General features: G+C 53.3%; 1 protein-coding gene across 1 annotated transcript in view; it reads left to right on the top strand.

The window, feature by feature from the left end:
* TG (thyroglobulin) overlaps positions 1–27,864 on the top strand; it is a 229,798-nt gene that overhangs the window by 90,748 nt on the left and 111,186 nt on the right. The window contains exons 33-35 of the mRNA XM_051844054.2: positions 485–564; positions 779–922; positions 8,417–8,479. Of these exons, the coding sequence (XP_051700014.2) occupies positions 485–564; positions 779–922; positions 8,417–8,479 (287 nt within the window). The remainder of the gene's footprint in view (positions 1–484; positions 565–778; positions 923–8,416; positions 8,480–27,864) is intronic.

A 27,864-nucleotide genomic window follows, 5' to 3' on the forward strand; every position in this document is an offset into this window, starting at 1 on the left:
AAAAATTCTATAAAACACAAAACTGAGGGGGAAGTAGATAATGAGGAGGTTACCATATCTAAATTTTAGCTAAGAAAAATTCCTGATATTTAACAGAGTTTAGCCCAGAGCCTCCATTCAGCCGAGAAAAGAGACACATTGAGCTTTGTTATGACAGTCATGACAGTGAACTTGATCTGTTCAAGAGGATTGGAGGACACTCGAGATCCGGGTCATCTTGGCCTGGAGCCTGGCATGTGACAGGCACAGGATATATGCTTGATGAATGGCTGAGCCAGTGAACGAAGGGTGACATTCCTGAGAAAAGAGTGGAATGCTGTCTTCAGAGAGAACCTCATAACCAGGATCCGCTCGTGCACATTGGTCCAAACGCCTCCCATGTAGGTAGTCGTAAAGAAAATGGCCCCCCAAATAGGCACGACCCAACAGTAGTCCCTGGGCCACCCACAAGGGTCTCAGGTTGCTCTTCCTCCTCTCACGCCAGGTTCTTCGAATGTGAGCGACGGTGTGACGTGGACCCGTGCTGCACCGGCTTTGGCTTTCTGAATGTTTCCCAGCTAGAAGGTGACCTCAGCAACAGCCCCGTCCCCGCACACAGCACGCGGCGGTCTGGGAAACGCTGTCCCATCTGGAGTCTTATCTGGGCCCCGCATCTCCTCAAGGAGGGAGGGGAGGGGCGATCCTCACCTCTACCGGGCAATGAATTTGCAGAGTTTTTCTCATTCAGTCAGAATCTTCCAGGGTTCATCTTCCTGGTCGTGGCTGTGTTTTGCTGCAGGAGGGGAGGTGACGTGCCTCATTCTGAACAGCCTGGGACTTCAGACATGCACGGAGGAAAACGGAGGAGCCTGGCGTATTTTGGACTGTGGCTCTCCCGACACCGAAGTCCGCACCTATCCCTTTGGATGGTACCAGAAGCCCAGTAAGTAACTTTCCCAAGCGCTGCATGGGCATGTTTGACTAGACAGTGTCCCAGTCCTGCGTGGGGTGAGGTCCTTGGGTCAGGAAGGACATTGGGATACAGTGGTTGTAAGCAGTAGAAACTGATCCCGTATTACCAGAGTAGGAAGAGCATCAATCAGCAGTCTGCTCCTTGGCTCAAAGGAAAGGTAATGACTGAATCTCTTTCTGAGATGGACATGGGTCAGCTCCATGGATGCATTTAGCGTGAACAGTGGACAACTTCTTCAGTGCTCCACAGTCATCCTTGGTCTGCTCTGCAGGCTTGGCTGTTGTATTCAAACCTTAAATTCCGGGGAGAATTTGGCCCAGCTTGGGCTGTGTCAAAGAGATAGTGAGGGTACTGTTGCCAGTCAGGAAAATCCAACAAATGCGTCCTCCGCCAGATTCCCATAGTTTTCTCATCTTGTCAGTTCACTGGGACAGTGTAGCCCATGGCAGTCTCAGGGAGGGAAAGGGGGTACAGCGAGTGTGTACTTGACAGGGTACACACAGGTCGGATTTCATGGCCTCGAGACTGGCAGCCCAGAGCAGGTCCTTAAGGCGTGTGTGCTGGATCTGTCTTGGCCGTATCCAGAGCTCAGTGTAGGGCTGATGGAGGAATGAATGAATGAATGAATGGCCAGCCTTCAGGGTGTGCTGGAGGAGCCACTGCTCTCAAATGAGGAGGCATCAGTGTCTTCTCAGCGCTGCTGTGCGGGGTTTGTTTTCAGGAATTTGCACCACTTCCTCAGTTTCCCTGGGAGTGAGACTCGCGGCAGTGCTGTCGCTTCTGGCTTGGCTAGACTTGGGGAGCAGTGGGCGACATCTCCACCTGTGTCTGAGACACACCCTCACAAGGATGTCCCGGATCCAGAAAGATCAAAAGCACTGAATCAGGATGCAGAGAGGCTGAGCATCCCGCCAGCAGCTGCCCCCTTAGCTCCAGAGTCAGCGTAAGACGGGTGCGGGCTGCCTGGCCCTGCCCTGGGAAGGAGTCATGGAAAGTCTGATGGGGAAGGCGTCCTAGCAAGTCCACAGCAGTGAGGTGCACCTCCAGTGCATCACCCACCGCAGCGCTTGCACTCTCTCCCTCTCCAGTGCTGCCCTTCCCTTGCGTGGCTGACGCTGAAACGCCCAGACAGGCAGTCTGCTGGTTTTCCCCTTAGGCAGTTGATGAACAAACAAGTGGCTAATACATTAAAGAAGACAAAGACCAACAGACCTAAGCTCTGGTGGTTTGGCCCCTTATTCGGAGGCCACCTCCAACCTGAAAGATCCAGACAGGGCCTCCGGGCCGAGCCTGGCGCTGGGAGCTTGTTCGTGAGCCCACCAGCCCCTCCAACTTCCTCTGCTTTGTGACAGATTGGGAGTTGATTGTTACCAGGCCGAACACACTCTTCCTGCTGGTGTCTGCACTCAGCATCCTGAGGCTGGATCTGAGTTCTCGCCGTTGGCTGTTCATTTCATCTTAGCATCTTGAATTATTTTAACAAATACCTCAGGGCTGTATAATGCAATATACAGCCTTGCTGGGTTTTTGTTTGGAAAAAAACTGGTCTGTGCATGTATATGTAGTCCCACTTACACCCCCCCACCCCACCCCCCGGGGCATGGAGGGGAGTGTGTCTGCTGGTCCCCCGTGAGCTCTGTGAGTTTTCCGGTGGCCTCAGGACAGAGCTGTCACCGTCAGTGCTTCCTCACCCCATCTGTCCTTTCACCGCCTCACCCCACCAGCGCCTGAAGAAAGTCATTTTCCATCTTCATATGACTCATGGAAGAGTTGGGCAAAAAGGAGCGTACGGCGTTATTTATCTGCTCAGAGGCACGACGGGAATTAGACAGGGCGCTAGAACATCTTGACAGGCGCTGGCGAGGGAAGGAACCTGGCACGCTCCTTGTCCCCGCTCACGCCATCAGCCCTGTTTCTTTTCATCTCACTGCCCAGACCACTTGCTTTTTCCAACATATATTCTTCGGGGTCACTCTGGGGACTCGGGAGCTTTGAGAAGAAGCTGTGGGGCGGGGAGCTGAGCAGTCACAGAGGAGTTCTTGGTCAGCAGACGTGGACGGAGCATCAGCCGTGCTCTGGCGCCTCTGGAGTTACCAACCCCGCCTCTCTCTGCTGGGCTCTCACCGAGTGCCGGCTGCTTGCCCAGCACCATCTCATTTAGTGTTCACACCAGCATTGGGTGAGAACACGGGAGCTCGGGGAGGTTCAGTCACTTACCCAACATCCCGGAGCAGTAGACAACCGAGGTAGAATCTGGGCCCAGGTCCCGCTGATTTTAAATCCCCACGTCCTGTGGCTGAGTGTGGCTAAGACCTGAATCCTGCCTTCCAGGTACTCACAGGCTAAAGCAGAGTGACCAGCCATCAGCAAACCATTTTGGTGCTGGGACCCTCACTGGTGAGGCTGGAAGCTCGGGGGCTTTACAGTGTGCACTAGGTCATGTGTTTATCAGGTGCAAGGAAGCACGAGATGAATGAGATGCAGTTATTTTACACAGATCCAACCTAGAAAGGAGAACAGGCTCATCTCATCTGATCTTGGAAGCTAAGCAGGGTCGAGCCTGGTTAGTACTTGGATGGGAGAGGAGAACAGGGACCCATGAGATGAACGACAACATAATGGGTGAGTCCTAGAGTGCATCTTGGGCATACAGTGCTGTGGGCACACGTGACAAGAAGTCCACTCTGCTTGGGCATGGTGGATGTCTGCTGACAGCTCCTACAGCCCACCCTGTCCCCTGGCTCCCGGACCACCTCCTGCAGGCTCCAGGCTCCCAGGCCTGCAGCCATGGAGATGCCCGAGAAGGCAGGAAGCCTTTTACATGTGTGCTGCCTGCTTCCTCTGTTCAAGTGTGAAAGCAGAGGAAGAAAAAATGGTCCGCGGGTGGTCGTCTCTCATTCTTCCATTCATGGCCCAGTTAGGAAATACCTTGAGCTGCACGTGGCTTCTGGCTGTTCTGGTGCAGGGGGCTCGGAGTCCCCACATTCGAGCAGAAGAGAAGGGCTGACAGGGCTGTGCCGACAGGCTGTAGCGGGACGCTACATCAGATGTGGGCAGGAGTGGGGTAAGTCTTAAGACTATGGGTGGTTATGTCTCCTAAGACCTAGGCAGTGGAAAAGAATCTCATTTAAGGAGATTGGTTTCGTAATTAGACTGTTCTCCCAGTTGAACCGTGTTGACAAGCACAAAACCATCTTTTGATTTATGAGTTAGGATGAGCCAAAGCATACTCAGTAGCTGGGATCTGAACATTTGTTAGTCTCCAACTGTCTTTTCTCTAGGAGATAAAAAGCACACCAGGATACTCCTGGAAAACCCCAGCACAGAATCTGGCATTGCCACGTCTTCCCCACCCCTGCCTTTGTGTGAACAGTCCTGCACATGAGGCTGGCATTGCCATGTCTTCCCCACCCCTGCCTTTGTGTGAACAGTCCTGCCCATGAAGCTGGCATTGCTACGTCTTCCCCACCCCTGCCTTTGTGTGAACAGTCCTGCACAGGAAGCTGGCATTGCTACGTCTTCCCCACCCCTGCCTTTGTGTGAACAGTCATGCACACGAAGCTGGCATTGCTACGTCTTCCCCACCCCTGCCTTTGTGTGAACAGTCCTGCACATGAGGCTGGCATTGCCATGTCTTCCCCACCCCTGCCTTTGTGTGAACAGTCCTGCACATGAAGCTGGCATTGCTACGTCTTCCCCACCCCTGCCTTTGTGTGAACAGTCCTGCACATGAAGCTGGCATTGCTGCATCTTCCCCACCCCTGCCTTCCCCACCCCTGCACATGGCAGTAAGAAACTCTGGAAGGGAGCTAGGGAAGAGCAGCTACTGGGCAGAAACGTGAAGGGTGGAACAAGAGACATAGAGTTCTGCCAGGCGGTTCTGATGAAGAGTCGCAGTCCTGGCCTTGGCCTTGCTTCAGATGCATGGTTTGATCTTTTAGTGTAGTGACGTCCGTGTTCCATAGTTACTGTCAGCACATGAATGCCGGGTCCCTGGCTATTGGGACATAGCTCCTACTGTGTGCCAGACACCATGGGGACACCAGGGGTGGAAGTCCCTTCCTGTGAAAGGCTGACTGTGCAGCAAAGGAGACAGAGGTGACGGAAGGGGGACCTTTCTTAAGCACTTAGCATGTGCTCGTCCTGCACAGACTTACACCCTCTAAGAAGGGAGTGCCCTTCCCAGGCCCGCTGTGGGAGGTGATCGTGCCCTGTTTTCAGACCCGTACAGCCTGTGGCTCGTGCTGTGGTGGTGGGGTCCTTGGGGGTGGATGGGAGGTGCCTCTCCAGAGCATGAAGAAGCAATTCTGTTTGTTGAGGGCTTGTGCAGAAGTGACCCCAGGGCAAAGCTGGGCAGAGATGGAGGGGAGCGGAGGGAAGCAGCAGTGGTCCCGTCTGTGATAGCAGCAGGTTGCAGGGCTGAGGGAGGCAGGTGCTGGCCCTTGCAGATCTCAGGACCTCAGAGGAAGAGACCCGCACATGGGTGCTTGCAGCGTGAACTTCTGTCCCAGCTCTGTTCCGAGAGCGAAGGGCCACACAGAGTCTCCCAGCATCCATGTGGAGCAAGGCACACACCTGGAGTGGGGGGCACTGAGGAGGGACTCCCCGGAGCCTGTGGCTCTGTCTGCAAGTGAACACAGGGTTCCGTGGGTCTCGGCCAGATGGGCAGAGACTCAGACAAAGCCGTCGTGAATGCCGATGAGCTGGTTGCAGCCCCATCTGTGACTCCCTGGAGTTCAAGGCAGACCCACAGTTAAGTACTCAGACCAGAGTACTGCCCCCTACTTCAGATGCCAATCACAAGTCCGAGTTTCTGTGTATGAATGACTGGCTACATCAGGGAACCTCGTGACTCCTGCCTGGTGCTCAGTAAATGCTGGACTAGCTCACAGAACTCAGGAGATAGTTATTTTTGTATTCCTGGTTTATGATAAAGGCTGTGCTTCAGAAACGGCTGTGGGGAAGAGAGGCATAGAGCAAGGCGGGAAGAGGGGCTAGCGCTTCCGTGCTGTGCCCTGGTGCTCACTGCTCCAGCTCCTCCACGTGTCCAGCCACTCGGGGGTTAAAGAAGCCCTGTGCCAAGAACTGGGATGAAGAGCAATATACATCAGTGCACCATCACAGTATCATAAGTGTTTGCCATTCTCCGTGGTGTAAATTCTCCCACCATGCTCCACTTGAATGCATCAGCTGGCTGCCGAAAGCAGAGCTGGGCAGGAGCAGGCACACTGGCTCCAGCACACCACCTCCCAAATCTGTGGTCTATTTAACAAGTCATAGTTAGCTGAGCACTTCCCCTAGGTTTTCTGCAAAAGTTCCCCGTGTAGGAGGGTACCCGGGAGAGCTTGCAGGCCTCCAATGGACTGCGGCTCTGAAGCTGTTGATGCCCACAGCTCAGTGAAGCTTATGAGGAACCTCAGGCAGCTCAGGAAGTGCCACCGCCAGGCGAATAGCACCCGTTGACATCATCACTTTTTTCTCACTAGCAGAACCGTATGATAAATGCTTTGCCGAAATGCAGTCCTCAGGATCTCCTGCAGCTCGCTCAGGGCACCAGATATTTATACAGTTTGCGGCTGTCCTCTGTGTTGCAGAAACGTGCAACTGTGCAAACTGCGCTGGCTTGGAATTCAAAACCAGCTGCTAGGAGCAGCATAGCAGTGTCCAAGGGCGAGGCCACTGAGTGCCCTCAGGCAGACAGATTGTCCTCCGAGGGCTGTGCTCCCAGCACCCTTGTTCGGAGAATCCCTTTCAGGAAGGACAGACATTTAAACAAACCAATGTCAACAACACAGGGCAACAAGTGCCCAGCCGGGTGCAGTGGAGCATGAAGGGTGGTTATTAGGAAGCGTGTGTGTGTGTGTGTGTGTAACTCACAGGATGAGCGATAGCAGCAGCCTTAGCTCAGGGCTTCTGATCCTGGACCAGTATCATTAGCATTGCCTCAGAGTTTGTTCAAAATGCACATCTTGGGCTCTGCCCCAGGCCTGCAGTAGCAGACCCTCTGGGGTGGGGTCCCGTCTGGTGTGTGTTACCAAGCCTTCCACATGGTTTCATGGCTGCTAAAGTTTGAGAACCAGGGCCTACAGTGATGGCAGCAGGTCCCACCAAGCAGGAAAAGACACCTGACCGAAGGGAAGAAAGCAGGAGAGAGGCAGGTGTGAGAGGCCACAGGCAGTGACCTTGGGCACCAGAATAGAGCAGGACTCTGACCCAAAGCTTTTCATGGATATAGATAGGGGTAAGAGACAATCGCAAGGATGTGTCCTTGTGAAAGGACAATATTAGGGGTAAATAATGGCCAGCATTTATTGAGTGCTTACTTTCTGCCCCAAACTACACATGTATCAATTCCTCAAAACCTCACAGCTCTGAGGTCTTACTATCACTCTCATTTTTTAGAAAACTGAGGACAGAGAGGTTAAGTAATTTGCTCAAGATCACACAGCAGGGGAATGGCCAGACAAGTGTTGTCCTGGGCCACTGAGCCCGAAGCCCCTGTCTTGAGCACTGACCACGCTGCATGCAGCCCCCCATGAGCAGGGACATGCTGTTGGCAGCCCTGCTTGGGCCATTGGAAGAGAACACAGTGATGGGTCCTTGAAGGCTTAGAAGTGTTCAGTAAAAGGAAGAGGAAGGGGAAGGAGGTAATTAGCATTTGTGAGCCAGCCGTCTGCCGGGTAGAAATGGTGTCTGCTTTCATTCTTACATCAATCTAATTTTACCAGTGCTGACACTGGGTGAAGAAGAAGTCAGGTGGATTATCATTGCACTTGGTTCCTAAGCAGCATACTGAGTTCAAGTGCAGGTCTGTCTCCCAGTTCTAGGCTGCCCACCCATGCCACACTGGCTACATTGCCAGCTGCCGGCTGGTGAGATCTTACCCTATGCCTGGCCCAGTCCCAAATGTCACACACAGCCTTGTCTCCTGTGATTCCACAGTAATTCTGGAGGCAAGTACCACTATCCCCATTGCACAGATGTGGAAACTGAGGCCCAGAGAGGTTGAGTGCCTTGCCCAAGGTCACAGAATCGCTAAGTGATGGCGGCAGTCATTGTCGTTTGCCTTCTGTTTCCACTCTCTGTTCCCTGGCACGTGGTGGGGCTACATGTCTTCACCTTGGCTTTGGTCAATGCCATGTGAGCGGCTGTAATGTGCCACTTCTAGACAGAAGTGCAAGAGCAAGATTGAGATTGGCTGCCTGGTCTTTGCCCTGGGGGTCTTCCTTAGCTGTGGCCTTGGGGAAGGATTACACAGCTGCGCCCACAGCCCCTCTGCAGTGGCCTGGCCACGAGGAAGAGGCTTCCTTCACGGTTGGGAGCTGGCTGGTTATCTCACAATACCCTAGGCCATCCCGACTGGTACCGGTGCCCTCATCTCACTGCCTGGGTCCGATTCATGTCTGTCCAACTCTGTGATAACGAGGTGAAAGAGCTAAAAGCCCGCCCTTTTCTCCTTTGCAGTTGCTCAAGGTGACGCTCCCGGTTTTTGCCCTCCGGTCACTCTGCCGTCCCTCCCAGAGAAGGGTAAGTCCAGTGACACTTTGACCTTTCTTGCCAGGTGCACCTGCTCTTTGTTCGCCTCTTCTCCTTTCTCCCTTTGCTTCTGTCGGCCACTGAGAGCTCCCATGCACTCTCTGGTCATTACTCCTGATTTGTTTCAATTGTGCATGTACAGAGGGAGGGCAGATGAGGCAGTGCACCCACTGTGCAGGTGGGAAAAGCGACTCACGGAATGACAAGATCTGCTCCTCTGACTGGAGGCAAGGTGGGCCTTCGGCCCAGGTCTTCAGGTGTTTATTTTAAGGATTGTTTCACCCTATCTGGTAATGAATGGCTAGACCTGCACTGCCCTGGGAAAATGGCAAGATGAGTGAACTCAGATCTTATCAGGGAGAGAATTGGGGCTCACAGTAACTGGAGATACTATGGGTGACACCTAAGGAGGAAGCCTGGCCCGGAGCCCTAGGGCCTGGAGTGCAGCCCAGATGGAGCGGCTGTTCTGCACGTCAGTCACGGCTGTCACATCAGCCTGTTCCATGTGACCACCACGGAGCAGGAAGTGGGCGACAGCGGGGGCAGTGGGGCATCCTGTGTTCTGCACGGGGGTATGATGGAGGGGACAGCCCCGCATGGACCACACCGCACCGGCCTCTCATCAGGAAATGAGAGGTTTGGCTCAGGCTCCAGACGCCACTGGGCTGGTGTGTGACATGATGTCTGAGGGACTCTAGACACCTGTCATTATAGCTCTGACTTTGGAGACAGAGCACAGCTCATGTGGGAGGAATTATTTAAAGCCAAGGAGTGGCTGAAAGTATTAAAAGTCCCCGCCCGGTGCCGTCTCTCTGCTTCGCTCAGTAGCGCAGCTGACTTTGGCCGTGGTGAGTGTAGGATGCGTGCAACTTCCCCCGAGCAGTCTCTGTGGAATATCCACGCTAAGCACTTTCCATTCATGGTCGGGGGCTGGCTTCCTGAGGTGTTGCAAGGAGAGCGTTATTATTACCATGTCACAGAGTGCCCAGGCGGGACTCAGGGCAAGGCCACAATGCCAAGGACCAACAGATAACACACGTCCAAGCCGTACTTCGGGTGCAATTCATTTTGAATTTGATTCTAAAACGTGCAAACAGTTGAATGAATCCAAAAGTCCCCAAAGATTTGTGATTTCAAAAACAAAGGTGACAAACAAACGAGGTCACCATCCCATCCCACCTCTGCCCACCTCAGAGGCCACCACTTTCTAATCTGTCAGCACTGAAAGACTGGCTCATCCTGTGTCCTTGTCTCTAAGTTGTGTGAGAATCCTGCTGTCCTTGGATGTGCCAGTTTGATGCGTGACTGTGGAGTTCCCATATTGATGGGTGAGAACTTGACTCTGGAAATCACCCGTTTTCCGGTTATCCTCCGTCATCCTCTACAGTCATGTCAACACTGGGGGTGAACTCTAGATAAGTACTGGATTATTGTGATCAGAGCAAGAAGGTGCCGCAGGGGTGCCAGTGGGTGAACAGCAGCACTCTGTCCTCACTGTCACCCCCGTGGAGCACCCCTGCTTTCCACAGCACCCAGCACCTCCTACAGTCACATGAGCCTCACTTCTGCAGGGCGTGGATCATCCCGTTCCTCGGCCGATCTGCTGGCTTGCTTGCGGCTTGTCTTCATCCAAAACCACGCTGAAATCCTTGTCCACTTCCTCTCTCCACTGTTTCTCCTTCCTCCCACCCTCTCTTTTCTCCTCTCCTCCCCTCCCCTCCACTCCCCTCCCCTCTCCTCCCCTCCCCTCTCCTCCCCTCCCCTCTCCTCCCCTCTCCTCCCCTCCCTTTCCTCCCCTCCCCTCCCCTCCTCTCCTCTCCTCCCTTCCCTTCTCCTCCCCTCCCCTCCTCTTCCTTCCTTTCTTCCCCCATCCCACCCTGCCTCCTTCCTTCCTTCTTCTCTTCTTCCCTCCCTCTTTTCCTTCCTTCCTTCCTCCCTTATTTTCTTTTTTACCTTGTGGAGATAGACGTTTTTATTCCTTTGCTTCCTTTCGTAGACGTTCATCCAAGGAGAGAAGAGAAAGGTGTGTGCCAAGCCAGAGGCCATGAGTGTGTTTTTCAAACCTTTCAAGCCTTAAGGAAACTCGTTTCCTCCTCAGCACTGTGCTAAGCGTTTGGGCCACACATAAACCCCAAGAGAGGAGCGCTTTGATGGTTTTGCTAGTTAGAGAAAATGCAAACCAGGCGGAAACAGAGAAGGAGCCCACACAGTTATTTCAGAGTCGCTGCATGCCGGTTAATACATTGGATTCCCTTCCGTTTTCCTTGGGTTCTTCTGTAAGTGAGGGGGTTGTAGTCTCCATGTGTAGCGTGGCGGTGTCACCCGGTGTTGTAGCATGTGTCTCCTTCCAGAGTGCCGCCTGTCTCTGAACCGTTCCTGCCACGCGCGTGTGCATTCAGTCACTCACTCGCCTCGTGCGCTCCCGTTTCCACAGCCCTCACGCTCTGGCGATGAGCAAGCATGTTCGGGCCCCATGTGGCTGTCCTGTGGTCGCACCAGTTCCCGGGCCCACTCTTCCAGTTTTGAACACTTGTCTTTTGTGATTCCTCATCCATCATGTCGAATACTGTGGCGCCCACAGCTCCTTCTAGGTGCAGATGATTCCCCGGGCCCCGTGAAAGCTTAGGGTTCCAGAAATTGATATTTAAAGGCTCTACATTTATATTGCCAAAGTGCAGTCTCCAGCGTTTGTTGCCAATTGCGTGCTTACTAGCTGAGGACGTGTATTCTCTCCATCAGAAGTTTCCATGCGTAAGAATCATTTCAAGAAAGAATTACTAACTTAGTAGGGAGATGAGGGCTGCTTTGGTAGCGGCCAGGGCAACACTGAGCCCTGGAAAGGGAAGCAAAGCGTAGGCACCTGGCTGGCCGCACAGTGCTCCTGCTGCTGTGGCTGAGTCTCGTCTCACCAACGAGACAGAGAAAAGCTGGAGTGCTCAATGTCTCCCTTCACGTTCACATAGTCCTCGAATCTGAGTAGACTGTGCCGCCTCACAGGCAGCATTGGGTGGCGCAGTATTTTTAAATGTGCCTCGAACAAGTGTGATTTCGAAGCAGGAGAGGAGAGGTGCCAGAGCCGACAGCCCATCTGTGCCGAGTGCCCAAGTTGGAATTTGAGAGCTTGTGCGTCGCCCTTGGATGTGCATCAGGGGAGGGGATACTCCTGCCTTCAGGGCACTGATGTGTCAGGGGCATCCTGACACGGATTACGTGCGTGCGTGTGTGTGTGTGTGTGTGTGGGCATGTGTGTACTGTGCATATGTAAAACCTCGTCTTTGTGTACGTCCTGTCTAGAGAGAAAAGGAGATATTTATTATATACCACACATTTATAAATCATTCCATGCTCACGAGGCAGTTGGGTGGGAGCAGAGCCTGTTTTTCAAATCAGGAAAGTGAGGCCCTGAGACGTCTAGACATAGCCACAGACCCAATATCTTGGTCTGTGTGTGTGTGTGTGTGTGTGTGTCTAAGCCACCTATTCAAAATCTAACTTGAAGAAAGGATCCTGATACCCAATTGGTTGATAAGGGTGGAGTGGGGGTGCAGGTGACCTCTGAGCTCTGACAGGCCAGCGTTGAGTACCTACTGTGTGCTAAGGATTCCTCCAAGGGCTTGATTTCTGTGGCTTTAGAGAAGGCTTCTGGCACATTAACAGCATGGGCCACGAGACACAGGAACAGTTCAGTCTTGTGGGCAAAAAGCCACGCGTGGTGTGGCATAGAACATGAGAGCTGGAGACAGACTGGAGCTTGAGTGTGGAGCCTGTGGAAGAAAGGTACGTTCTTAGAGACTTCCTGCTGGGTTTGCCCTTGACCTTGGCGGGATCTCTCTGGGGACACGAGTGAGCAGAAGAGTGACAGTGAAGTCTAGGGCAGGCAAATGTGAGGTTGTGTGTTCAGGAGCCATGGCCGTCTTTCCTTTCAGCTTAACTCAGTTGAGTGAATATAGACACTAGCACCATTTGGGTAATGGGTCCTGGGTTTTCACTTGGCTGGAGGGCCTGCCAGCAAACACAGGTGCTCCCCTTGTAGTGGGGAGGAAGGTGTAGGAGGCGGCCATGAGCCATCCGCACAGTGGAGTTGTTAGTAGGCCACCAATGTGGGTACAGGAAGGCTCCCCCACATTCACCTCTCCAGGATGGGCACTCATGTGTTGGACAGCAAAAGGAGAGGGGATCAACCCACACAGAGCGGATGGCGTGAGCCGTCCCACAGGGACCTGCACCAGCCTGGGGCACACAGGAGCCTCTGAGTCAGTATTGCAGAGCCCACAGGAGGCCAGACAGGGCCGGGAATAAAAATCAAGGGCCTTGGGAACCTGGGATCCTTGAACACTGATCTCGGAAACTCTTCCCCAGCTTGCTGTGTGCTCTGCGAGGAGGAAGCACTGGGGGGCGGCCGAGTTAAATTTGAGAAAATGAGGCCGATTGGATCATCTGTGTGTCATCTGCGGTTTTCCTCTCTTCCCGGGGAGAAGTTTTGTTTTTGTAAACAAGCAAAACAGTGGGATGTTGTTTCGTTCGTGAGAAAGATGTGTGGCAGTGGTGCTTCTTAAAAGACCAGCAGCAGCCAGAGTGGAGAGGGGGCTTGGGGCGTGGATGGGGGCCACACACTGGAGCCTGCCTGGTCACTCCCTGGGCAGCCCTCCTCCAGCCCCAGTGCTGCCGTTCTTCCCAGGATGATTGTCTAAAGAGTTCTGTTGTTGACTTGGAAGGCAGAGTGACAGGAGTGGAGGCGGGGCGGGGGGGGGGGTGTCTTCCATCTGCTGATTCACTCCCCAGATAGCCACAATGGCTAACTCTGGGCAAGGCCAAAGCCAGCAGCCCAGAACTCTTATCTGGGTCTCCCAGGTCGCTGGTAGGAACCCCAGCACTTGAGCCATCCTCCACTGCCTTCCCGGGAGCATTAGCTGGCAGCTGGCTAGAAGTGGAGCAGCCACGACTTGAACCATCGCTCCAGTATGGGATGCTGGTGTCGCCTCTACCACTAGCTCCTTCCCAGAGTGATTGGCATGATGCCCCCATCCAGTTTCAGAAGCACTCCTCTTAGAGGGGCCACTGAAATAAATCCCATAGTTAGACTGGAGGCTTTTCCCAGCCTCCCTCCTAACCTCAGCCTGTAGCTCAGTGACAGGGTCAAAGGCTGGACTCAGAACCCAAGTGGCTACACTGACAGCCTTCTGGGCCACGAGACAGAAAGGAACCAGTCTTGTCTGCTGTGCCTCTGTCTTGAACTTTGGGCTGTGCCAGTGGCTTGGTGAACGTACTTGGTCTTTATTGCAAATGCTTCCCATTAAGGCAAGAGACAGCCATGTCGGATCTGAAAACAATGTGGGCCCTGGCAGGGAGCATGCCTGTCATCTCACGAAGGGAAGCCCGGTGGCGTCATGGGCAACACCCAGGGATTTCCCAGCCTCCCTCTGCCTCTGTGTGCGGCTCCATTGAGGTGGCGGTGAGCAGGGAGAGCCCCACCGCCCAGGCTTGCAGGAAAGAGCACGGTGCACACGGCGCAGCATTGCAAGAGCAGGGCGCTCAGGGAATGCTGCCGCTGCCTCCCAAGTCCCATCCTGTCCCTTCACAGAGGAGGAGACGGGGGCACGGAGAGTCACAGCCTTCAAGCCGAGCTTTCGAATGATGCTTCTGACGTTTACTGAGGGCCAAGCACGCCAAGCTATGCAGAGTGCTTTCTCTTTTCATCTTTGCAACAGCCCAGTGAGGAGTGCGTGATGGCGTCCATTCTACAGATTTGGAAGCTAAGCTTCAGAGAGGCCCAGGGCCCTAGATTGGTAGAGCTGAAACTCAGATCGGAGCGCAGTCCACACCCAGAGCCCTCCCTTGTGGATGGCAGCTGATGCCGTGTAGATTGTCAGGGCATCAGCCCCTGGCGTGGACTGCAGCATGCTGGTGATTTGTAGGGAATTCCGTCCCAGGGTGGCAGGAGGGGAGGTGAGTGGTGATGGCCTCTTGGCAGGCTTCGGCTGACCTTGAGGGATGCCAGGACCAGGATGACCTTCTTATGTCGTCACAATGGCCACTCGCTGACGGGGCTGCCCTGAGATGGGGCATAGACTGCAGCCGAGCGGTTGCCAAAGGGGCTGATAGTGGTCCGTCCATTTCCCGGCAGCCCACCGCCTCCCGGTGGAGCACTTCAGCCCTGATGGGGGTCTGGAGAGACCCTCTGGCATCCTCTCCAGGGGGCAGGCACTTTCAGTGCCCAGTAGGGGATATGTTGAGGGTGGAGCCGTGCTATAAACAGGGGGCTGTGCCAGCCCAGGGGCACCACCACACTGGCTGCAGTCCCCGGGCTGCTGGCCCCGAAGGCACACGAGACTCATTCTTAGCACTTTCAGTCCTTGGGCAAGAAGGCCTGGGTGGACAGGCTCTGACAGCAGCACTGTTTAGTGTGTGTAAACCTTTCTGATACGCAGACGGCTCACACGCATACACACACACAAACACACACATACACACTGCTGACGGGGCTCATGGGGCCAACTCTGTCCCTGTTCCATGAGCACAGTTATCCAGAGCAGGTTTCATATCCCAGGGCCCAGCAAGGCAAGGCTGGTGCACCCTGACCCCTGCCTTCGCTTGTGAGCTTTTAGGGAACAGCCGCAACACTCGGCGTGTGGTCAACTCCACTGCCGAGCCAGTGCGTGCCGCAGGGTTCGCGTTAATCACTGGCCGCTGCGGGCCGGGAGGCCGTCATCCACGGCTGAGTGTGCTGCACATGCAGCCTCGTGCCTGATGACCCCCTGGACTTGCTCTCTGACTCTCTGAGACTGGGAAGGAGAAAGTGGGAAGTGGGGCCACGGCAGTGACAGGCCTCGGGAGAATGGGAGCTGGGAGGAAGCTGGCCCCAGCCCCGAAGGTTTCACGTCTCCCTAGGGTGCCAAGGGAGCTGACAGCCCGCTGGGCAGGAGATGGGTTTGCGACACAGTTGTGGTTTTCCCTGCCTGCACCACTTCTCCCCTCATTCATTCGCTGTTCGTTCAGCAAGTGTTTAGTGAGAACCTACTCAGTGCTGGGCACTGCAGGCTGGACAAAGGCCGACTCTTCCTCCTCTGCTCTGAGCCCAGTCACTCCTCAAAGGGCCCCTGAGCACCCATCCAAAGCAGCTCGCAGCCACACTGTCTGCCCTTCACCCTGCCCTGTTGTCTCGGCTCCCTCGCTGCTGGGTGCTGTCTGTGCCTTCTGGAAGGGCAGGCGTGAGGGGCCGGGGTCCTCTCTGTTCCTCACTGCTGTGTTCTCAGCACATGTAGGGTTCCATGACCTGTAATTGCTGGTTAGGTTTTGTGATTCATGGTTATGCCTCACACTTAGAAAATTGTCTGGTATACAGTTGGTGCCACATAGTACTTACTTACAGTTACTGAATTTTGAGTATATCAACATCAATTTCCACTTTGATCCAGGTTAGTGATTAAGTGTGATTCAATTAATGTTTGTTGAGTGAATGAGTGAATGGTATTAGTGGTGGGTGGTGATGGCAGAGTATTGAAAGCCACTTGGGGGCTGGTGTCGCAGCTCAATAGGCTAATCCTCCGCCTTGCAGCGCCAGCACACCGGGTTCTAGTCCCGGCCGGGGCGCCGGATTCTGTCCCAGTTGCTCCTCTTCCAGGCCAGCTCTCTGCTGTGGCCCGGGACTGCAGTGGAGGATGGCCCAAGTACTTGGGCCCTGCCACCCGCATGGGAGACCAGGAGAAGCACCTGGCTCCTGGCTTTGGATCAGTGCAGTGCGCTGGCCGCAGTGCGCTGGCCGCGACGGCCATTGGAGGGTGAACCAACGGCAAAGGAAGACCTTTCTCTCTGTCTCTCTCTCTCACTGTCCACTCTGCCTGTCAAAAAAAAAAAAAAAGAAAGAAAGCCACTTGGACGAGAGGGTCAGGCCACCTGGGTTGAATCCCTCCTTTGCCCCTGCTTAGGGTTGTGACCCTGAGCCATCTACAGGATGTTTATGAGTCCGAGTTGCCTCACCTGTGGAATGAGATGATGACGCCTACCTCCAAGAGGTTGTAAGGAAGCTTGGAAGAGATTCCCTGTGAAATTGCTGCCAAGGCCTGGTGATGACCGACAGTGCGGAGTAGCAGGGTTAGGACTACAGGCCCGAAGGCCTGGTGACGACTGACAGTGTGGAGTAGCAGGGTTAGGACTACATGTCCTAAGGCCTGGTGACGACTGACAGTGCGGAGTAGCAGGGTTAGGACTACAGGTCCTAAGGCCTGGTGACGACTGACAGTGCGGAGTAGCAGGGTTAGGACTACAGGTCCTAAGGCCTGGTGATGACCAACAGTGTGGAGTAGCAGGGTTAGGACTACAGGCCCTAAGGCCTGGTGATGACTGGCAGTGCAGAGTAGCAGGGTTAGGACTACAGGCCCTAAGGCCTGGTGACGACTGATAGTACTGGAGTAGCAGGGTTAGAACTACAGGCCCTAAGGCCTGGTGATGACTGGCAGTGTGGAGTAGCAGGGGTAGGTCTACAGGCCCTAAGGCCTGGTGACGACTGACAGTACTGGAGTAGCAGGGTTAGAACTACAGGCCCTAAGGCCTGGTGATGACTGGCAGTGCGGAGTAGCAGGGTTAGGACTACAGGCCTAAGGCCTGGTGACGACGGACAGTGAGGAGTAGCAGGGTTAGGACTACAGGCCCTAAGGCCTGGTGACGACCGACAGTGTGGAGTAGCAGGGTTAGGACTACAGGCCCTAAGGCCTGGTGATGACCGACAGTGTGGAGTGGCAGGGTTAGGACTACAGGCCCTAAGGCCTGGTGACGACCGACAGTGTGGAGTAGCAGGGTTAGGACTACAGGCCCGAAGGCCTGGTGATGACTGGCAGTGCGGAGTAGCAGGGTTAGGACTACAGGCCTAAGGCCTGGTGATGACTGACAGTGTGGAGTAGCAGGGTTAGGACTACAGGCCTAAGGCCTGGTGACGACGGACAGTGAGGAGTAGTAGGGTTAGGGCTACAGGGCCCTTTCATAGGTAGTCTTTATGAATGCTACCCCTGCAGTAGTGCAGTACACAACCTGGGCGGCTGTACTTAGGGAGCCTGGAAGACTCTTGATAATTCTTTGCTGAATGTCTAGATCTTAAACCTTTGAACTTGGAATCTTGGAGAAAACAGGACCCCCCAGCCCACCCCATCACTCCCAGTAACATCCTCCCCAGACAGCACCTATTTTGTATCTGGTCCATCACATAAATTGAGTTTAAAGGAGATAAAGCCAAGAAGGAAATATGCCAACCTAAGACCTATCTCTTGGTTATTTAAGCTTAGCCTTAATTTTTTTTTTTCAAATCTCCTGCTTAGCTAGGGAAGATATTTTTTTTCCCAGCCTGAAGTCAATCAGAAAACACAGGATCAAAAATGCCCTCAGTCACAATCGTGGGGTAGAGGGTGTGGCCTCACCTTCCTTCCCTCGTCCACACCTGGCTCAGCTGGATCACGCCAGCTATCACGGAGTGGCGTGGGATAGAACAGTGTTTGTTGTTTTTGTTTCCCAGTGCCATGCTGGCGTCCCCTGTCAATCCACATGGAATCAATCAGACCATGCTGAAGCAAAAACACTGCTGTTTTCATACATTTTTCCCACGCGTGGTCACAGTTTACTGAGAGGATAAACCAGAAAGATCTCATTTCTTAGACATGCAGACCATCGTCAGGGACGCGGGAGAAGTTTGTCCGGCAGGCTGCCCTTCCTTGGGCCCCTCAGACCGGCCTGCACAGCCAGTGGTGTCTGGAACCTTCCCTGACTGGGACCCACAGATGGTGTCCCATTAGTTGTATGGACTGGAATGATTTTAACAGCTGATTTAAAATGGTGACATTATGTTATAAACACGTGATGAAGTCCCTTGTTGTGTAAGGGGTTGGCTCAGACGACTTCTCAGTGTCTCTTCATTTCTATTTGCGCAACTCTAGTGGTGGGCTCAGTGGGGCTGTAGCAGCACGTGGCTTTGTTCCCTATGTTTTTGCGATCACCTTACCAGTAGACAAGCAGAGGGCCTTAGCTGACGTAGGAGCCGTAAGGCACAGAGACCATGGCTTTGGGGGAGATCTCGTTTCTATTCCAGCTCTGCTCCTGCCTTGTATGACCTAGGACAAGTCTCTGCCCTGAGCCTCAGTTTCCTTAAGGTGAGATTCGTAGTGCTAGCTGCTTCCCCACGCTGCTGTGATGTCTGGGTGAACTCACACACCTGAGGTGCCCCGCGCCTATAGCCAGCAGTTGGTATATGACAGCCGCAGCAGCTGCCATGCCATGTGGTGACTAGAGGGGCGTGCAGCACAGAGGGTAACGGCTGCCCTCAGGGGTCTGCCCGTCTGGGTTCCCGCCAGCGTATCAGTTATGAGCTCAGGCCAGGCTCCCACAGTCCACCATGCTGGTTCAGCATCCCCGGGCAGCCCTGCACAGTCCTGGGACGTCTGCTCGGCTCCGCTTGGCTCTGTGTGCATTTGTGCCGCGGCATGTCTGTGGTTGTGCCGGCCACCCAAGATCAGGCACGGTGACCCCGGGACGGAGCAGGTCAGACGCTCTTTTTTTTTTTTTTTTTTAATGATGAAAAACTTTATTCTGCATCAAGGTATGAGGAAAATGAAGCTGCATTTGGGGCACATTATAGATGAGAAATGATCCATGTACAGTGAGTACAAAATAATCACAGAATTACTTCTTAGCTAGTACCACTTACTCCAAATTACCAATGCTTAAGTGAAAATAAAATGATTTGCCACACTAAAAGACTAGAAGTGAAACATGACAGAATTTAAACCAGCACCTATCTGCATTTAAAAAAAAATCAAATATTGGAAAAATCAAATGTTGAGGAACAGCTCTGGACTTCAGCATCTCCTCTGAAATCCAACCAGTGAGCCAGTCCATGATTTTTTTTTAGCAACTTTTCATTCATTGTATGAAAATTATGAATGCAAGGTGAATTTATTGACAAAAAGGGCACTTTTTGGCTAACACTACAAAATAAACTGGTTTTCTAAAATTATTTAGGAAAACATTTCAAATAATTTTCCAAGTGTCTAACTGATACGCTGATCTTTAGAAAATATCTAGTCTGTAGAAATTCATCTTGAGTATGAGTGCCCATGCCAGCTCCAGGAAGCCTTTGGGAGTTGGGGCAGGTTGGCCGGGGGAGTGGTGTTCACTTGAAAGGAAATCAGACTTCTTAGAAAACAGATTCTGTCTAAGCCTTTGAATTTCTTCCACTTGGAATTTTGCTTGTGATGAACTTGGTAATTTTTCATGAGGACATGGGGGGTGTAGATCCAAGTCTGGTTCATGTGTATGGTGCTTCCTCTTAATTAGACCTTTCTCTGGGAGTGCTTTTGAAGTTAGCACGAAAGATGATTACTCACCAGCCCACAAGCTCACAGCCCCAACAGCTGCGGAACCATCAGTGTCTCTAGAAACTTCTGCCCGGAGTGGGCACGCACTAAAGGCCACCGCTTTAGGAGATGTCAGCCGAGTCACAGGGAGAAGCAGAGCTGTGCTTGGACTTGGAGAGGGGGCACTCTGCACACGTGCTGCTGGGAAGTCGTGCGCTGTGCTGCTGGGTGTGCTGTGTGGCGCCTCTGAGCCTCAGCTCAGTCCTCTGCACGGTGGTGACAGTGACAGTGCCTGGCGTGCTGCACCTACGATTCTTACAGTACAAATGAAAGTGTTTTGTACACCGAGAGGCAACGCGTGAAAGTGAGATATGATCTCTGTCAACTTCCTATTAGTTGCTTCCTCTGTGATTAATAAATCAATTTGTGAATTTATTCAGTCATTATTTAGTGAGGCCTTAAGCCTGTGAACAATAATCTTCATCTTTGTAGAGATGAAAGTGTAAAGAATTAGTGCCCATTAATTAAGGACTTCATTATTTAGTTCGTGCAGTACACACTTATTCATGGGGTAGTTCACGGAAAACGGGGATAATATTCTTCCTGTTGGGTGCAGTGAATACTTAATAAGCACAGGCTGTAGCTGTTTCTACTTCTATTGTTAGTGTTTTTCTCACAGTATCATGATAGGTCTTGAACTTCAGTGAACACTGAGGCAAAACCTTTGCTGATCTCCAGGAGATCCTGATTTACCAGGAAGGTACAGTACAGCACAGCGTGATAGTGGAGCACAGGCATCGTTTGGTACTTAGGAAAAAAACTGTTAGGGTAGCGGTGGAGGAAGGAGTCTTAGGAGGGCCTGCAGAGCAGATGACATTTGAGTTGGGTTTGAAGGATGGCTTGAGTCTGTCCTTCGAATAAGCTGTCTTTGGGTTGCGAGGGAACAGTGTGGTTCTCTATTAGTGGTACAGCATCATACAATACAGAGTATTCCGATAGGTTGCCAGGTGAGGGCAGGCGATCAAGTGATGTGCGAGGTAGCCAGGGGGGCACCAGACCCTGAGACATCTTGAGCATCCTTTTTGGTTGGGGGACATTAGAAGCCTAAGTGAGGGTGGGGCGTTGACTCCATGGAGGGTAGGTAAAGGTTGAATGTGAGATTTAGGGTTGGAGGCTGTCTTTCTGACTTCCTACTAGTGTCCTCTCTAGGTGGACATTCAGACCACTTAAACGCCAGTCAAGGACAACACTTAGGGTTTCAAGTTGGGTGGCCCAAGGCTGGCGGTGCCGACCCCGAGCTAGAGGAACCAGCTGATGAATGTGGGTGGGGTTGAATGTAAGATTAAATGTTCAAATGTTCAGCCTTCAACATCTGAGCTGGGGTGTGGGGGGCCATAGCCTGGAAGTGCCTAGTAAGCACTGACTGTATAATTCTGAGCAAAAGTCTTGGCCTGGGTGTGATCGCTGACAGTAGTAGGTAAGCGGTTGAGGCTAGTGAATCGCTATGGAGAGTGTGTGACGTGTGAGTGGTGAAGGTCCAGGGCAGAAGCAGAAGCCACAGCGGTAGTTACGGGAAGGGCAGAGGAGGAGAAGCCAGGAGTGCAGATGGAAAAGTGGGAGAAGCCCCAGTGGCAGATGTCATAGAAACCAGGGCAGGGGGACGTGGCCAGCAATTGCAAGCAAGCCGGAGGCTGCAACATTCGTTGGGTTCATCATCAAGAGCCCTTTACAAATTGAGTGGGCTGACGGGAAGAAGCTGAATGGTGGTGATTTGAGGAAGCCCCACTGTTTCCCCAAAATTCTTGGCAATGAAGAGAAAGACGGGACAAATTGACACATTAGTGCCAGTAATCCCATGTATGCATGGACCACCCATGAGAGTGGATTAAAAATAGTTACGCCCCTCCCATTCAGAAGAGATTCTTTCCCTGTATTTTTGGGAAAATGGGTCCTTCGACACTCAAACCTGAGTAAAGAAACCTTGGGTTAGAGGCAGGTGTGGTTTTTGTAATGGGAGAGGTTCGAGCACCTTCTTATGCAAAGCCTGGAAGGGTCAGCGTGGAGGGACAGAGCAGTGATCTAGCAGTGCTGGGGTTTTTGCAGGGTCTGGGTGGGGGATGAGTGACAAGTGAATGGGGGAGGAAGAACACGCCCTGGAGCACGTCCAACAGCTGCACTTCTGTGTTAGGGGAGAGGGAGAGACGCCTTGGCCTGGAGACGTGTCGGGGGGGAGTGGTCCCCTTTTTCCTGGACAGCAAGAGGCCAGGCACTTGCAGAGAGAGTAAGGGATTATGATGACCTCTGGGCCTGGGAGAGCAGCATGCTGGCCGTGGTGAGGGCTGGCCCCCGCAGCATCCAGGCTGCTGGCATTCACCGTGCTGCTGAAGATGTCCTGCCTCCCCAGGGATGGCCAGCACCGCCAGCATTCAGGAGCGCAGCTCAGTGGTGAGCACTCAGGCACTGGCGGCTGATAGGCAGGGCGGATGCCTGACGAGCTAAGCAGTGAGCAGGCAGCGCCCATTCAGCCTGCGTCCACGCCCAGAGCTCACCTGCTTTTCGGTCGTGGCACATAGAGGAAATGATACATCTGGAACAACTGGATGGAATGAGGGGACCAGCCTCGCTCCCTCCATCCCTTCCCCCACCACAGTCCAGAAGGTTGGGTGGAACCTGTGACCCCTGTCCCATAAGAAGAGCTCTGTGATACGAGTGCAGGTGATCTGGCCGCTCCTGTTGCCAGATAACAGCGAAATAACAGTCACGCAGACACCGAGCACGCCCGACAGTGACGCGGACGCGGAGCACGCCTGACAGTCATGCAGACGCCGAGCGCACCTGACTCAGTCACAGCAAAGTCACAGGAAGTGATCCCGAGGCCGGTGCCCGGAGTGGGGGTGTCCTGAAGGCCGTGAGCAGCTGGTGGCTGTGTGGGGGTGAACTGGAAGCGCACGCAGCACATCGCCATGTGCTGGCCACGGGAGAGGCTCCATAAACACGAGCCACTTCCACGTGTGCTGTTGTCTGTGCTCGGCCACGGTCCCGAGGCCAGGGAGCAGCACCGGGGCGAGAGCAGGTTCTGCAAATCCACGAGTGGACGTTTTCAGCAAGGACGCACTCACGGCCGCAGACCACGTGGCTTAAACAGCAGACACTGCCTCGGGAATCTGGCTGCTGCAAGTCCCGGATCGGGTGGCAGCATGGCGGGCTTCTGCCAAGGACCTGGCCCGGACCTCCGCTCTGGGCTCCTGTGGCAGCTTCTCTGTCTTTGCCCGTCTTCCCTCGGGAGCATCTCTGGTCAGTTTTCCCTTTTGATGGGGGCATCGGATATTTTGCATTAGGACCCACTCTGATGACCTCATTTGCACTCCAGTACCTCAATAAAGACCCTGTCTCTGGACGAGGCACATCCTGAGGTACCAAGGGTCTGGGCTTCAGTGTCTGAAAGTGGGGGCGGACCCCATTTGGCCCATGGCATTTGCTGCCACTCTTGTGTTGTGCGCTGGAAACAGCATTGACAAGGAAAGCACGACGGGGTTCCATGGTGTCATGGTGAGCACTCTGCATGCTGAATCCAGCTACCGATGAAAGCGTGCTCCCTGGAGAGTACAGGGCCCAGCACATCCGGGCCTTTTTCTGATGTCCTCAACGTCAGAAAGGCCAGGTGTGTCTGCTGCAGGTGCCAGACGTTTCTCTCTGGGGAACTGCTAAGCCAGGGACAGCTCTGGTCCCATCTGTCAAATGACCACAAGCTAACCAGGCTGTCTTTCTTATTCCCCTTCCTTTTTGGCTCTGTTTTCAACAGAACACCTAATATATTTTTTTTCTTTTTTGTACGTGCTATCAAGGGCAAAATTCTCCCCGTGCTTGAACGTGGCCTCTGGTGGGAAGACAGTTGTCTGGGTGCTGCTGTGGCCCAGGATGGGTGTGCCTGGCCCGCTGGGCCAGTCCCTCCAGGGAGCACACTGTGGCCTTCAGCGCTGGGCCAGCGGTGTGGAGTGTGTTCTGTTGTGCCAGCGCAGTGTCAGGGAGGTTTGCTGGGAACTGAGAGGCTGCGCGTCTGAAGGGCTTCAGATCTCTGCTCTTTCCCCACGTGGGTGCCCCTCTGACGCTTCGTCCAGCCACTCCGCGGAGAGCCTGCCCCGGGATGTGTGCTGAGGGGCTCTGATCACAGGGCGCGGAGTCAGGATTGGGTGGGCCCTGGGCTGCCTCACAGCTGGCACCCCTTGCTGTGTCCTAAGAAAGCCCCTGTGATGTTTTCCGTCAGAAGATGGGGCTGTGAATGTGTGTGCAGGAGGGCGTCAGAGTTTCAGCGCCTTGATCTTATGTAAAAATGCTGGAAGGCAGTTTTCCTTCATCCTTCAAATGCGCAAGCTGAGGGCTATGGCAGGAACGGGCCTGTGCCTGCCCAGCCAGCCAGCGACAGGCTTGCTCCTGCCGCGTCCTAGCATAGCCCTGTGGCTGCTACCATACTGGAGGAGGGGGGCTATATATTTTTTTAAAGATTGGTTTATTTATTTAAAAGAGTTACAGAGAGAGAGGGAGAGACACACAGAGAGAGAAAGAGAGAGAAACATCTTCTGTCTATTAGTTCAGTACCCAGATGGCCGCAGTGGGCCAGGCCACAGCCAGGAGCTTCGTTTGGGTCTCCCACATGGGTGCAGAGGCCCAAACACTGGGGCCATCGTTTGCTGCTTTCCCAGGCACATCAGCAGGGAGCTGGATTCCAAGCTGAGCAGCCAGGACTTGAGAAGGTACTTACATGACAGAGTCCCAGACGGTGGCTTGACCTGCTGTGCCAGCACGCTGGCCCCAGTCTTATCGTCAGAGGAGCCCCAGTGAAGCACCCAAGTTCACTCTTGTCTGTGAGTTGCATTGATGGTGAGCTCTGTGAGGTGCCTTGCTAGAAAACATGAACACACAAATAAACAGCTGTTCTTTTTGCAGCAATAACCACTTTGAAAATAGGATGGAAAAATATCACATCCCATTCTTAATGACATCAGGTATTAAATACAGTAAAATACAAATTAAAAAACCCTCTCATGTGTTCAACCTCAAAATCATTCCCAGAAATAATTCAAAGGAGCAGTCTTGGTTTTCAGTTTCATCAGAATGATATATAGCCAAGAAAACATTTTCTAAAGTAAAATAATATGGGAAGAATTGTGTCACCGGATGATAACCTACATTGTAAAGTGACTGTGGCTTATACAGGGCAGAGGGAGAGCGAGAACGTACAGAGAGACCCACCAAAGCAAACCATTTGTAAATACAAGTATTTAACATGCTAAGGATGCATTTCCAATTCATTGGAGATTGTGCTTTTTGATAGATGTTGCTGGCATGGCAATCTACAAACTGTTTTAAGAAAGAGAAAAAACAACATGAAGGTGAATGAATAAACCATAGGTTCTGCTGTTTAGGAGAAAAATCACCTTTGGGTGGGATAGAAAGCTGCTGTGATCCCATCCACCTGGGTTCTGTACCTGGGGGCGCTGAGGCTCCAGCCCTGGCCAGCTCTGCCATGGAACCGGCTAAGCTGGCGTGGGCTCAGCCAATTGACTAGTAAAGGGTGTGTCAGAGGTCCCCTGCCCTCCCCGGGGTGGGGTGCTTGCACACTGTGAGGAAGGACAGGTAGAGGGCATGGCAGGGACTTGGCTCCAGGGATGGCAGCAGACAAGCTGGCTTTCACGTTGGAGATGGGATTCACTCTTCAATTACAGTGCTTTTCCCCAAACAGCAACCTAAGCACAGGGTGTGGCCAAGGCTTCCATTTTAAGACCATAATTGGCACGCTGGGCCCGAAGCCCCTCCCAGCTCTTCTCTGAAATTGCAGTGCACCCGGCATCTAAAAATACGCAGCTCCTGGTTTGTGCACAAATGCCGCTCGTGTGGACCCTGGAAAGAGCAGCCTGTGGGAGAAGCTTAAGAAAATGAAAGCCCAGACTTGTCTGCGGTGAAGCCAGGTCCCAGGCTCAAAGTCACAGCTGCTGACGCGAGGCCGGTGCCCGTGGCTCCCATGGCTCCAGGGTGCAGCGTGGGGCTCCACCTGCCGCTTGCTGAACTCCTGGGAACCTGCAGACACTGTGTGGTGGCGTCGCTGGGTGAACCTTTGCTTTCTTCCTCTCTCTCTTTTTAGCTGAAATGACAGTGGTAGCGCAGCTTATTTTGCTGCTTTATTTAGCATTCTGTTTTAGTGATGCTCCCAGTGCTCTAATGGCAGAGACAGATTTGTCATACAGTGAGGTGCTCTCCAGGACCTTTCATCCCTGGGGACCACATTCTGGAAAGGGTGCTTATCTTCAGAGAAACCTAGAGGGGGCAGGAGGGTATTGCGCAGAGCCAAGAGGCCTGGTTCTCTTCTGACTGGCTCACTTCCCCAGGTCTCCCTGTCCTCATGGACATCATTAACCTCTCCAAGCTTCTGACTCGACTTGTAGAGGAGGCATTAGGCCAGGCCCCCTATCCCACAGGCCATCTGGGGCACCATGGGGGATCAGATGTGTTGTTGAAGTGGCTATGTTTTGAGCAACACCTGAGATTGCCATTGTGTCCTGCTAACACAAGGTCAATGCTGAGGTTTATTAAAAGGGTAAGCTACTGTGGTCTTCGTAAACAGCAAAGGAAGAAGGAGAGAGAGGAAGAGGAGGTTTCTCCACTGAGTCCCAGTGATGCCTCTGCTGAGCATGGCTCTAGGGTCTTTTAGATCGGAGCTCCCAAATGACTACTTGGGCTCTGTCGGAGGCAGCACTTTGGCCTCGCTGCTGCTGTCTGTGGACAGTGTTGTACCCATTGACCAGGTTCACAGTCCTCCTTTCTGGTGGGACTTCACGCCAGAGGATCAGGATCTGTGTCATTGCAAGGATGCACTGCCCGACTCTAGCCACGACCTTTGCAGCAAACGGGATGAGCTCCAGCATAGCTCTTCATCTCGGTGCATGCCGGCAGCTGGCTGCGGCACCTGCCCTCCCACCATCATACCAAGCCAGCCTTGCCCTGCATGCAGGACTTGGGAGACAGCACCCAAAAGCAGTCAGGGCACAGCCTGTGTAGCCACAACGAGCCCGTTCTCATTTCCTTCCGAGCTCGGGAGCAGTGCACCCTCCACGAGTCGTGTGAGCCTGTCTGCGTCTCATCTTCTGTAGGAGACGATGTCTGTGCTGGGGCTTTCCAGGAACAGACTCTGAGATGGAGATTTGCATGCAGGAAGTCTGGTACCCAGGGCCTCAGGATGAGCACCTGCAAGAAAAAGTGAAGGCACGATGGGGAAGAAAAGAATTTTTTTATTTATTTCTAAGATTTTCATTTTATGTGAAAAGTAGAGAGGGAGGGAGGAAGAGAGAGAGATCTTCCATCTCCTGATTCACTCCCCAAATACCCACAACAGCTAGGGCTGGGCCAGGCCAAAACCAGGAGCCTGGAATTCCCATCTAGGTCCCCGACTTGGGCCATCCTCTGCTGCTCATTAGCAGGAAGCCAGATCAGAAGCAGAGCAGCTGGGGCTCTCATCAGGCACTCCTATGGGAGGCAGGCATCCTAACTGCTGAGCCAAACCCCTGCCCTGGGAGAATTGCAGTGTGAATGAAGCAGTGCCCCACAGATCCCCCAGTGAGCTCTGCAGCCCGGCTGACCTCTCAGTCACCCATGTTGAGATCAGGGGCCTTGGTCTCCTTTCTTGAACTAGTTTTGAGATGCAGGCCATCCCTAGGGAAGGGAGGCAGCTCTCTAAGACCAAGGGCAGTTCCTGGATGCAGACTCAGTTGAAAGCCACCAGCCACCAAGCTCCCAACAGCGGAAGGAGGAGGAGGCTGGCCAGTCCTGACTGGGGCACTGGGCAGCCCATCATAGTGTGTACTGCAGAGGGCACTGGCCTTGAGGAGGATGGCACTGGCCTTGAGGAGGAGGGCACTGGCCTTGAGGGGGATGATGGGATATAGACTAAGAACATTGCACACTCAGGAAGCACAGGGTTGCTGCATGACAGGCCCGCTAAGCCGGTTACTGTCTTTGGTACCTAATACTATTCTAACCGGTGCATTG

Source organism: Oryctolagus cuniculus, chromosome 6 (assembly GCF_964237555.1).
Source record: "Oryctolagus cuniculus chromosome 6, mOryCun1.1, whole genome shotgun sequence".
NCBI lineage: Eukaryota > Metazoa > Chordata > Mammalia > Lagomorpha > Leporidae > Oryctolagus > Oryctolagus cuniculus.